Raw genomic sequence first — 13058 nt, 5'->3', positions numbered from 1 at the left:
CTGTATGCCAAATTTCAGCGAGATCCATGGAGCCATTCTGAAGATACCTTCTTACAAACATCCAATCCATCCATCCATACATCCAAACATGCGAATTTATAATATTAGTATTTATAAGTTAGAAGTTATCAGGAGAACAGGATAAGCGTGTAGTAGGGCAATACAACTGTTCAATAGACGGCTCGTAAGGTCACCGGGTTGAATGCGTATTGGGTTGAACGAACTCTGTACTATTTACTACGCTGTACTATAACCAATGAATATCAATTTTGCGTAATCAATTTTTGTTAACTACTGAAGCGTTTCTACAAGTTAAATAAGGTAAAGTCTATACTTATTATACACCAGTAATTTATAACTTACTAATATTATAAATTTTGAATGTTTAGATGGCTGGATAGATGTTTGTATTAAGGTATCTCCAGTACGGCTGAACTGAACATAGTCCAAAGAACTACTAATTAATAAAATGCTACTAATTAAGTTTTTTTTAATACCACGCGGACAGTGTTACGGGCGACAGCTGGTAAGTCATATTAACAAAGTTTATATCTTTTTCTCAGCCATGAGACGCCCACTGATGGGCATAGGCCTCCCCCAAAGATCGCTACGATGACCGGTCTTGTGCCACCCGCATCCAGGACGCTTATATGCTAGTTATTAAAATTACAAACGTAGGTAGCTTTGGAAACAATTATGTAAATAAAATTTTGCAAATTATAATTGGATCAAATGTTTTTAAACAAATTTAAATATTAATTATGAATTTGTTAACAATAGCTACAAAATAACGCGTGTAAAATAAGCACAATTTTGTTTAAACACAATATTAATTAATTCTATGTTTATTTAATAACAATTGAAAGTTATTTACTATCATCAATTATTTTAACACTTGTGTTTCCATTTCAACGGTGTTACCCCACCTAGTAGTCGTGTTAGTTACACTATTTATAACGATATGGCTGAAAATTGGTGAGGAGGTAGCTTAGAGGCAGGAGACGGACATGGTATACTATTTTTTTTTCGAATTTATGCCTTAAACAGCTGCTTTTTTATTTAACTTACTAATATTATAAATGCGAATGTTTAGATGGATGTGATGTGGATGTACACTAATTAAGTTTTTTTATATATCCTCACGGGCGACAGCTAGTTAATTAATGAAAATGAAAGTGTATCAGTGAGAACACAAGATCAAATTGAAAGTGAAAACAGTTTGCTCGTGTCAGAGTACTATTACAGGGCCAATTTAATATATCACATTTGACATTTACCCCGGGTTTCCGAGTCCTACATCTCTGTATAGAGCATATCATTATCTTTGACAACACAGAGAACAATATATTTAAAACTGAGATTTTAAGACTCAGAAACTCATGGTAAATCTTAATCCAACAATGTAACCTTGTAACGGCGAGCATAAATTATAATATTTTGTATAATTGTTTAAGTTTTTACAAATTTCGATTACATTTTCATTGCAATAATAAGCATCGAACGTCAGTGAATGTTATTAATTTCATAATAACTGAATTCAATTGACATATGTATAAAATCCTTATTGATTAACTCGCCCCACTATGGAGCTAATTAAATTGGCCCTGCTATAGTAATAGGACTACATAAATAGGAGGCACCGGTGTGTACCACGGGAGATCCCGAGATCCCGGAGCTACGCTAGTGGTACTAGTACCACTGGCGTAGCTCCGGGATTATCTAGATAATGCCTCCCCCCAGGAGCAGGGTATCTTTATTGTGATTTCCTCCCTGATAACAAAAAAAAACACCAGTGGTACATAAATGGATTAGAGTGGTCCGTACCTGCACATATTCACCGCATATAGGCGTGAAGCCGGCATCAAGACCGGGCTCGTCATGATGCGCGCGCAGCCTGGGGTACAGGTCCGCGGCGCGCACGCGGTGCGGCGGCGGCTCAGGCTGCGGCGGCGCGCGGTATCGTTCGCGCTCACTCATCTCGCCTGCGGACGGTGAGGACACCTGCAAGCAAACAATACACTCATTATAGTTGCCAAATTTAAAAATAAATGATATTGTACTGCTTTTATTCCGTTAATAAATAAAGTCGAACAAACTAAATTTGCGTCTTTTCCGTACATTTTTATTAGAAAATTATCGAGTGATTCAATCGAATGTAAACGTATTGGAATAGCTTTTAACAACTTTACCAGCAAGTCTGTTGCCATTTTAATCAAGACTAAATCAGGTTTTAACCTTATTTTACATCATTAAAGTGTCTGATATAAGGAAGGTCAAATCAATGGACAAACAACCAATCGATACAAAAACCTGTTTACCACATCTCTGCTTATATTCTTTGAAATGTTTATTTTCTTTATATTTTTAACAAAGCAAATTACAATAATTATGTAAGTAATTTATATTCGGCGGGAAAGTAGGGTAGCTTCAATACAATTGATGTTATCAAAGTTAACTGAACTGTATATTAATTACTTCGTTTAGCATTCTCTTTGTATTTGATAAACTAATGACGTTAAAAAGTTTTGATAGTTTAAAAAACGTATATAACGTGACGCCTCTTTGGTAAAGAAGCACAAAAAATGTTTTTTTTTTGTCGACTATAAGTAATTTAAACACATAATATGATCATTGCGACCAGGGCTGCAGACATCCGTGGAGGAATCCGTGAGTAAACATTCTTGCGGTTGCCGCGCGCAATCAAATGCAGTCACGATGCAAGCAGATTTTCAATACTATGAATACAGAATAAATTATTTTTATAATCCTTTTATCGCGTTTACTTAAACATTGATTTATTTTTAATACTTTAAATGAATTTTTTTTTCATTATTAACGAGACAAAGTCTTATGTAAAATATAATTTAAAAATAACAGCTGGGACTGTTGAAAAAGACCTCAATTTTATCCTCCTATGTGCCGGGAAATATTAAAAAAACAAGTTTATACAAAAATTTGAAATTAATATTTGGTATCTCTTAGAGAATAAGTTTTTATGTATTAGGCGTGCAGCAACATTAAGAGTTACAACACGTGCAAATCGCATGCATCATACGCACATACGTGCACACGATAACAAGCAACTATTACGCATAGTTAAACCACCTGGGAGCAAATCCCAGATACCTATGCAACTAGGAAGTTACACATTGTATGCAATTAATTTAAATCAAATGCAAGAAAAATATTAACAATAAACCTCGTTGCCATGCAGTCATCAAACTAAACGCGAGTAAACAAAACATATTAAGCTTACGTATACAATTTGTACTCGACAAAACTGTATAGTGTTATGTCTGAAAAATGTCTTCATGGCGCCTATTTATAAACTCGAGTCCAGTCGAGCAATAAACCGCGCTTTCCAACCGGTCCATAATTGGCAAAACATTCCAGCGTAATGATGTAACGACGCCAATTCAAACCATTTACATCTACCAGGAGACCAGTCGTCAATGTAATGATGAATTATTAAAATTCTCATGTCACCCATATGGGGTGGTTAGATCTATGTATCATTTTCATTTTTAAATTGCACTTATTACATCTCGCTATCGTTCCGATCGTCGTTATCTACCAGGCATGCATGAAATGCTAAGAGTAATCACCAGTTGTATACGATAATGAACGTACATACATTAGATTAGCTAGCGGTTAGATCGGCATGCTGAGATTAACACAGAACGTATCGCTGTGTTAATTATTACCGGTGGTTTAATTGCGACGATTTGTTTTGTAATTCAAAATAATTTCTTTAAAAATATACATTTAAACTTTACTATTGTAGTAGAAAAAGAATTTCTCAATCTTATCAAAAACATAGCATATCCCATGAGATTCGTAACAATATTTATTTGTTTTAGCTTTTCGTAATTCTATTTAACAATGTTTAAATTAAAAATACCAAGAAAACATAACTATTAAGGAGTTCATTTTCTAACATAGTAGATAAGTAAATCAAATGTGATCGTAGGCGTGCACCCACGCCTCTCAGGTACATTCACCCTCACAGACTAACATTTCGCGCACACCTTAAAAGGTGGCGTAGCTCGAGGCTACGCGAACTTTCTTTGGGAGGTCTCAACATGAATAACTCCCACTCAAAATAAACATAGAAATAATAACTATATTTTGTTATTTATGATCCTCACTTATAAAGTTTAATAACATGAAACAGATGATAAAATAAACTAATCTTACTTCTTACTAATATTATAAATGCTAATGTTTGGATGGATGTTTGTTTGAAAGTATCTCCAGAACGGCTGCATGGATCTCTCTGAAATTTGGCAAAGATATAGAACATAGTATGGAAGAGCACATAGGGTACTAAGTATGTCTTATTTATTCCGCGCGTAGGGAGACGCGGACAAACGCTAGTATGGAATAAATTGAGACAAAATATGAAACTGTAGTTACTACAAAGTAGGCCGAGGCGCCATGTTGTGTCATTTTACCAATTTACATATAATACGCAATGATTTGAATTTATTTAGAGTCTACGTTTGGGTTTACTAAAGGTGGGCATACACTAGACGAGCCGAGCACGAGCGGGGCACGAGCCGAACCAAAATTTGTATAATGTAGACGAAAGAACACGCTTCGAGCACGGCTCGTGGTATGTGGTAGTATTCTGAGAAACACAAAGAAATTTGGCGGTAAAAATACAGCGGAAAACTATGTTTGAGGTGAGTGCCTGTTGTAAGCACACACTTGACACTGCAAGCAGAGCGGCTCGGCTCGGCTCGTCTAACATAGACCGACCTTCATTTAGCTTTTATTACAATGGCCTGGATATTTTATGTCTAAACGTATAACGATGCTATTCGTTGGTTTACATTGTTTAGTACTAAAGTTTGGTTTATTATAATAATTATCCGGGACTGCCTTGGATCGACTATGACTAGAGTATCAGACGAAAACATCTTTTCTATCTTTTTCGTATATTTCTATATCCTTTTCTCTTCTTATTGTGTATTCTATAAATAGACACTTACTTAACTCTTTAAAATGTATGTTATATTACTAATTTTATATTTGCGAAAGTTTAGATAGATGGATAGATTTTTGTTTGAAGATATCTTCGAAACGGCTAAACGGATTTTGATGAAATTTGTTACACATGTAGAACATAGTCTGGAAGGCATAGGCTACATGTTATGTTCTTTTAATTCCGCGCGGACGGAGTCGCGGGCCTCAACTTGTAAAGTCAATAAAACATCAAACAAGCTTCAAACAGATGGAGGGTAAGTCGACTTTTCATCAAACGTTGCGGGTGGGCGATACGTGGGCACAACAATAGCAACGATACTAGCTTGTTAATGTTCCAATTAGTTTATGCTTGATTTAGGACGTAACAAGGGTTTTGACCTGCTTCTATATATTCAAAAATACAAAGGTAATGTTTACGTACATTAAAATATATCTAATAAAGCTTCTTAAGATAAAGCTTCAATTAGGAAATTGTTAAATATATGTTTTTAAGGATTGACAGTCAGATTTAAGACAACGTTATCATTCTTCATAGCAGATTAAAAGAGATATTTAATTGTCGGTTACCACTGCAGATAAAATTAAATGGAAAAATTTGTACACTATGAATTGTTACGATTTTTTTAACCAGGCGCAACTTATCTATATATATATATAAATGAAAGTCGTGTTAGTTACACTATTTATAATTCAAGAACTGCTTTATCGATATGACTGAAAATTGGTGAGGAGGTATCTCACAGCCAGGAGACGGACATGGGATACTATTTATTCATTTTTTTCTCGAATATTTTAACTTACTAATATTATTAATGCGAATGTTTAGATGGATGGATGGATGGGCTGCTACACTAATTAAGTTTTTTTATATATCAACGCGGACGGAGTCGCGGGCGACTGCTAGTTCCTAATAAACTTAATAATATCTACTTCGTATATCGAGTAACCAAATAAAATTGGTTGCCGCTGTATAAATAACTCAATAGGCAACTATACAGTTTACAATCGGCTTCTTAATATTTAACTATGCGGTCCGAGTTCATTCACCGCCCGTCAAGCCGGCGCTATTCGTTAACCATAAAACAGTAGTGTTCTTTGTATTAACACCATCCAAAAGTGATAAAATTCAAAATAATTTCGCCCCAACTGTATTTAACGCCTTTACCAATGGTTTCTGAGACCAAAATCTCTGTATATCATCGCCATCCTTGTCATGTCTGTACCTTTTTAACAAAACGGAGATAATATGTTTTAAACTTGATCTCGGAAACCCACGGTAAGTGTTCGTTTTTATAAATACGTCATCACATATATACCCGGCTGATTCAAGAGATATGTTTCAATGTATGTGAGTTTGTATTTAATTTCCAATCGTTAATTTCATTCCACCTAATGTTGATTGTTTCTAATTTTAGTTTAGCTGTGTTTCCTTTGCTATTTTTCAGAGATCATAAGAGACGACGAAATATTTTTTCAATAGTTTTTTCGGCAAGGGAAACTCCCGGCACGCTTTTTTCCTTTACTTGACATTTTGACTAGGATCGCTGATCGATAAATGTCCCCAGGGCACCACAGGAAAATGTGAACAGTCAGATTACCTCAAAACTGGATTAGATTCTTGGCCATTTTATAAACGACCACCTTAGAATATATATACTTTTACATTATTTACATTTAAAGTGGTCCTAAAGGTAGTCTAGTTTCACCGAGTTGCCAAGTGCACTAAACTCGAACCTATTTTCGAGAGAGCTCTTAGCATAAGGACTCTCTCGGGAACTGTGCTGTTTCCTCTTGGGTCGCTACATTAATTAGCTTTTAAATGGATCGCATGAAACTGCAAATGTAGAAAGATAAATATTTAACTGTACATTTGTTTTTATAACTTTTTTATAACTTAACCGCAAATTAATCGAACCAACAACGTCAAAACGTATAACCCATGAACTTGAATATGGGTTAAGAGTACCAGGAATACATAAGAGGAACGATAAATATCAGATTTTACACTTTGATCATTCACGAATGATTAATGAGATGAATGAGTGTAGGTTTGACAAAAGGCAGTTGCGATGGTGCATCATGTCGACGGACCCGTCCATTGTTGTGTTCGGTCGTTCACATGTCACGCCCTCTAATTCATGTTTGCCTGATACTTATCTGGTACATTTTAAACTCAAGAAATTTTAGAAATTAATTGAACAAATCTTAGTTATTTTATTAGTTAAGTTACCGTTTAAGTTTGTTGAAAACGAAACCAACAAAAAGTCTTCTGAGCAGAATGACATCTTCCGGTGCAGATGTCCTGCGAGGTAGTTTTGTGCACCGGATGTGTTGTGGAACAAGTAATATGACATCTCGGGGCCGCTCGCGATCGCTCCCCACTCTTGTTACGATAACAAGAAGATCGAATGATACATCGCCTCAGCTTTATAACATTCAAAGAAAATCAATCTTTTGTGTTATTAGAGAAACATAATAAATGAGTAATTTACCTTCATTTTTACCAATTGACCTCAGAAGAAGTATTTCAAAACATCATATTTCTGTACTAATCGACGTTTCGTTTTAACGCAACATACTATTGTATAGAGACGGGAGGTGAAACGGCCTTTGCGTTTCGTAAGCGCAAGGACGCACGGCGTTAGTCAATGGCGGAAACTCGGTAGATGCATTGCATAAGCCGCCATCATCTGCCGCTGTTAACGGTATTGAGGTCGACTAGTTATCAATCTTGATATCCTGGTACTGATACTTAGAAGATAGCGTACGGGGATATATTTGACATTTGAAGTAACGATTTTGTTAAAAAATTATTTCCGAAACAGTTTCATACAAACTACGTAAAGAATAATTGAAAGTGACTTGCTTATAAGTATTTAAGTGACTAATGTAAGTTTGAAAACAGTAAAACATAGCCGTAGTAAAACACGCATACCAACATCAACAAAAAGCGTTGAGAGGCAGCGCCATGGCGCGCCGCTGACTCATGGGAAGCCGTCAGACATTGTGTACGGCAATTACTACTGACGCCTCCCCTACCATTTGTAGCAATTTATACGTCATTAGGTGAATAACTCGATTAAAGTAATGCGTGAGATATCTCGCTTAACCGTTGAAGCTGATCTGTCCCTCTTTGTTCACTGATTTATTAGTCTGAATCTTTTTTTATTTCGCAAGCTGTTGACATACTTTCTTTATCTTTATAACTTAACTCTTATTTAGTGAAATAGTTATTTGGAATTCAACAATAAAAATAATAACAAAATTACTCATATTTCACTTATCGATTTAAATAATATTTCGTGTTGAAAAACAAAACACATGATAAAATATGATAAGAAGTGGCTATCAGTAAAACGTTGTTTTACTGTTTGGCAAGAACTGATTTCGAGATCAAGAGCCCGATGTTTCGAAGACAAGATTATCAAACATGATTCATGCAAGGCTACAACATAAAAAAAACTTTGTATAATGGTAATTCCTATCAAATATATTTGCATTTATATTAAGAATGTGGATATCAGTAAATGGTTATCCTTCACCTTTATCTAAACTATTGTAGCGTAAACAAGAAATTAAGCTTGTTATAATTTCTGGTCTCACACACTTGTCAAGAATGCAAAACAGCCCTTTTCCGGCTTCATTATAAACCTTTACTAACAAATACATAACCGGTATAAACTTCCACTTATAAAATCAAGTATTAAACTTGATCAGCCATAAATCTCAAAAATGTCAACATCCGCAATTAAACCGGAAATGTCACCGTAGATTTACAACACCGTGACTGTTTTATCAATACATATTGCCATCCCTATTATTCTTTTCGACAAAAAAGAGACCACGATATATTATTACAAGTCCCTGCATTCTTATAACATAAACAAAAATTTACATTCGAGTTGTATTCGAGAACAATTGGTTGGGTACGTGGTAGTATTGGTGTGAATGGGCAAAGAAGGGCATAGTCGGCATGCGCGTACCTGCGCCTACAAGGCTGGGGCCTTGCGAGACATTCACACATTCGTGTGTCCAAAGAGTGAATGATGCATCGAATGAATTGCATTATTTCGTTACGAGATATAGTTATATTGAACGTGTAACACGACTTCGGCTATTCTCATGAATGGAATTTGTTTTATATGTATGTAATAGGAGAAACAGACAATGTTTAGGACAGATACAATGGGAATGTAACTCGAAACTCGTGATTGTACACTGCTACGTAAAATAACAAAAAACGTTTTTTTTGGAGCTAAACGAGTACGAAAAATCCCACTCTTTGTTATACGATATTCTTGCTAATACCGAAACTGTAAAATAAAATTTAGATCTTTCTCGTTTTTTCGATATTTTTTTTTAAATTACCTGTTTATAATCGGGCGAGGGTGGTCGTGGTGGGTACTTGGAGGCCATGCGTGCCCCCGCGCCACACCCCTGCGCCTGAGTCGGCTCATCCTCAGGATAGTAAAGGTGCACGAAATCCTCCGTGTCAAGGAATGTATTGATCAGCATACTCCGTTACGTAAACTCACAATGTCTAGACTACACACTTTAGCACTAAGTACTAAAAAAACTGCAATACACTATCGGAAGACCGTCTGTACAAACATTTGTATCGTTCCATCTTGGATTAAATATCATATAAATTACTATATCTATATATAATTTTTTAATAAATAAATTATCCACTACACTTGTATAAAAATCACATTTGCACCAGAATTCGATCGCACAGTTATCTGTTAAAAAATATACGTTAGACATTCGTTAGTACACATTGTTTATAAAAGTATGGTTGGAAAATAAATAGAAATATCACAGGCACTATAATAATGATGCTAACCGTACTTATGCAAAACTTAAGCGAGAGTGCATAACCCTTTGTTTTAAATAACACAATCGAAGAGAATATAACCTAAATTTTAACAGTGGTAGAGCCCGCTTTAACATTTTCGCACGAATTGGTCCGGCTCGCCCGGTGAAATACCACGACCATACAGGCGTGAAGTGGAAGCAATTCCGCGTTTCGTCTGATGAGTGTGCGTCCCGGAGGCCTAATTTAGTTCTCTTTCCCTTCACACCCTTTCTTTATAAGGATAGGATGGGAAGTGGAAGTGGACTTTCCGGATGAGGGGATTCATGGAAAGGGAAAATATTTTCTTTCAGTGCATTCTCTCCTCCGTCGATTAAAGGTGGGCGACGCGTATGCGGTTGCGTATGGCTATGGGCAACGATCACTTCGCTATTTCAGCGATTTCAGGTGGCCGCTCGCTCGTTTGCCACCTTATGATACAAAAAAGGGTCAATTGTGTTCCAATCCAGATGATTATGATTTAGGGTCAAAATGTTTTAAATAGCAGCATGGTGCAAAGGAGTAATGAGATGTTTTTTATTATCATTTCAACGTCCTTACTATTCAATCTTATGGCCTTAAGTACGATGCTACAAATACCCATGTATTTAATAAACAACTATTGGAATGAAAACAATACTTAATCATTCATTGATTGGTATGTATATATTGAAAATAATGAGTTATATTCGCACAGCAATGGAATTTAATATTTATCATATTAGTGTCATCCTACGCATATCAAATAAGACATTATGCATCACGGGCCAAAGTCCTCCCAGACTCCACGGTTCGATGAACTGAACTCTCGAATGATCGATGTTCTGACTTTAAGGTACAGACATAAATCAATGAATTGGAAAAATATTCAATTGACATCATAGAACTAAATCTTATATCTTTAAATGAACAATACTTGTATATCTATATATCTCGGAATCGGCTCCAACGATTTTCATAAAATTTAGTATATAGGGGGTTTCGGGGGCGATGAATCGATCTAGCTAGGAATCATTTTTAGAAAATGTCATATTATTCGTGTTGTATCGATAATCAACTTAAACATAAACTTAACTTTTTCTATCGGTAAGATCGAAAAATATTATTCACATTTCATCATTTTAGTAGTAATTCGTACTTAAATATAATTTCCAAAAAACACAATTTAAATCATCATCATCATCAGGTACTATGTAATTTGATGATAGGGAGCAATTAAAAAAATAGGTATTCTCAACCCATCTAAGTTATATTTTTGTATATGTCAGCCAGACGACACCAGGGCGTCATAAATCAGTGTTACTCTAGAATAATTTGTCATTGTTAGACGCCATTACATACCGTTTATTTTGAACTCGTCTAAAATATACCTTAAACTATATGACATGATTATGAAAATGTAGCGTAGGTTTTAAATCCATTTCATCCTATGTTTCACACCCTACTAGTAATAAAAAATACATTTTTTTTATTGTATTACATTTTAAGGTCGCAATAATGACTTTTAAAATAAAATCCAACAGTGAAAAACACGTCTAATATAATTAACGAATTAAATTTTAGCTTATTTGCGCCTAGACTGACTAATTAGGTCGAGCGTGTCTAGCGGCCGGCTTATTCGTATCCAATATCAGCCGTATTAAATGGCGCTCCGGATTTTCATTGGTTTCACACATGACTTCAATTGTTTTATAAAAACTTAAACTACGTCTTATATTATTTCTTAAAGATCTTTGCCTATTAATAATATTTGCGAGGGTGGAAATAAACGCGCACAACAGATGCAGTACGACGGCAGCGGACGCCCGCTCCACTTTCGGTACGATATCAGTGTAAAGAATGCGGCCAACTGCTCCTATGCGATCATGCCGTCCTAGTACTTGTTTTAGAAAAGAATGTTCGATTTTTCAACACAAAACTAAACTTTTAATAATTGTTCTTAGCCCCACGTCATCATCATCAGTCCAACCCCATATGTCCCCACCAAGGGGCTCGGAGCCTACCCTAAGTTAGGGGTGACTACGCCATAGTCAACCACGCTGGCCCAGTGCTGGTTGACTTCACATATCTTTAAATTTCTTCTCAGACATGTGCAGGTGCATCACATGCTTCCTTCACCGTAAGAACGTCGGATAAATGTACATATGTAGATCGTAAATCGAAAACACATGGCGGGATTCGAACCCAAGACCTGCAGATTGCAAGTCAAGTGCTTGACTCCTGAGCCACCGATGCTCTCAGGTAGAGCTCTACATAGATAAAAGAAAACGTATTGACAGCGACATTAAAGAAAACCAATGTGTATACTTGTGAATGTTATCATTCCAAACAAGTAATCATTGTTGAGCATTGACCTGATTGTTATGGAAAAAGTGTAAGTTTTGTAAACAATTGCGACGATACTTCAATACGTCCAATAGTGTGTCAAAAGTGTGTTGAATTATTGTGAAGAACACAAAAGTAAACTATCATAAGTTTACTAAGAGAATTAAAATCAGGAATAGAAAGCATACTAACTGGACTATCTTAGTACTAGTTTAAATCTTACTAATATTATAAATGCGAATGTTTCGACGGATGGAAGTTTGTTTGAAGTTATCTCCGGAACGGCTCAACGGAACTCGCTGAAATTTGGCATATATGTAAGGCATAATCTGGAAAAACACATAGGCTAGACATAGTGCAGACGGAGTCGCGGGCGACAGCTAGTTTCCAAATAAAATAACACCTTCAATAGAAAGACGGGCAGAGTACATATTAAATTACTAGTATCAACGGTTGCCCGTTCACCAACATTCTCAGCTTACGTATGGCCTACAACTTTTTACACATTTCCTAATACATGTCTACGGGATTATCACACTTATGTACACGAGATAAGAGACAATTTCATATGTTTTGTCGTTTGTTCGTTAGTTTGTGTATTTTACTGGAGGTTCGCATTACGTCCGCTTGTAAGTTGACACTTGTATGTGGAAACGGTCGTTGGCGCAAACTCGGGAAAACTATGAAAATGAAAGGTGTTATATTATCTGTCTGAATTAAACAAACCTTCATCTGTATTATATATTTAAACTAGCGGACCTGACAGACGTTGTCCTGTCTACACGTCTTTAATTTGAAAATTCGAATATTATTTAAAATTTGACACTGCGATGGTAGCGCCGTCTGTCGGATCCAATGTAAAACATTCCAAAATCAACAACTACTAATA

At 35.7% G+C, this 13058-nt stretch overlaps 1 protein-coding gene across 3 annotated transcripts in view; it reads right to left on the bottom strand.

Moving 5' to 3' along the window:
* The window catches only part of LOC106117788 (myotubularin-related protein 4), a 56414-nt gene that overhangs the window by 13932 nt on the left and 29424 nt on the right, over positions 1-13058 (bottom strand). For 2 of the 3 annotated variants that reach the window (XM_013312227.1, XM_013312226.1), the window contains exons 2-3: positions 9358-9731; positions 1825-2001 (exon numbers count right to left, since the gene is read on the bottom strand). In XM_013312227.1, coding sequence (XP_013167681.1) covers positions 1825-2001; positions 9358-9504 — 324 coding nt within the window. In that variant the 5' untranslated portion in view covers positions 9505-9731. The remainder of the gene's footprint in view (positions 1-1824; positions 2002-9357; positions 9732-13058) is intronic. The other variant, XM_013312228.1, reaches the window with a different exon arrangement.

Source organism: Papilio xuthus, unplaced genomic scaffold (assembly GCF_000836235.2).
Source record: "Papilio xuthus unplaced genomic scaffold, Pxut_1.1 DF827679.1, whole genome shotgun sequence".
NCBI classification, from domain to species: Eukaryota; Metazoa; Arthropoda; class Insecta; order Lepidoptera; family Papilionidae; genus Papilio; species Papilio xuthus.
The sequence above is the reverse complement of the archived record's forward strand: the minus strand, read 5'-3'. Positions and strand labels throughout refer to the sequence as shown.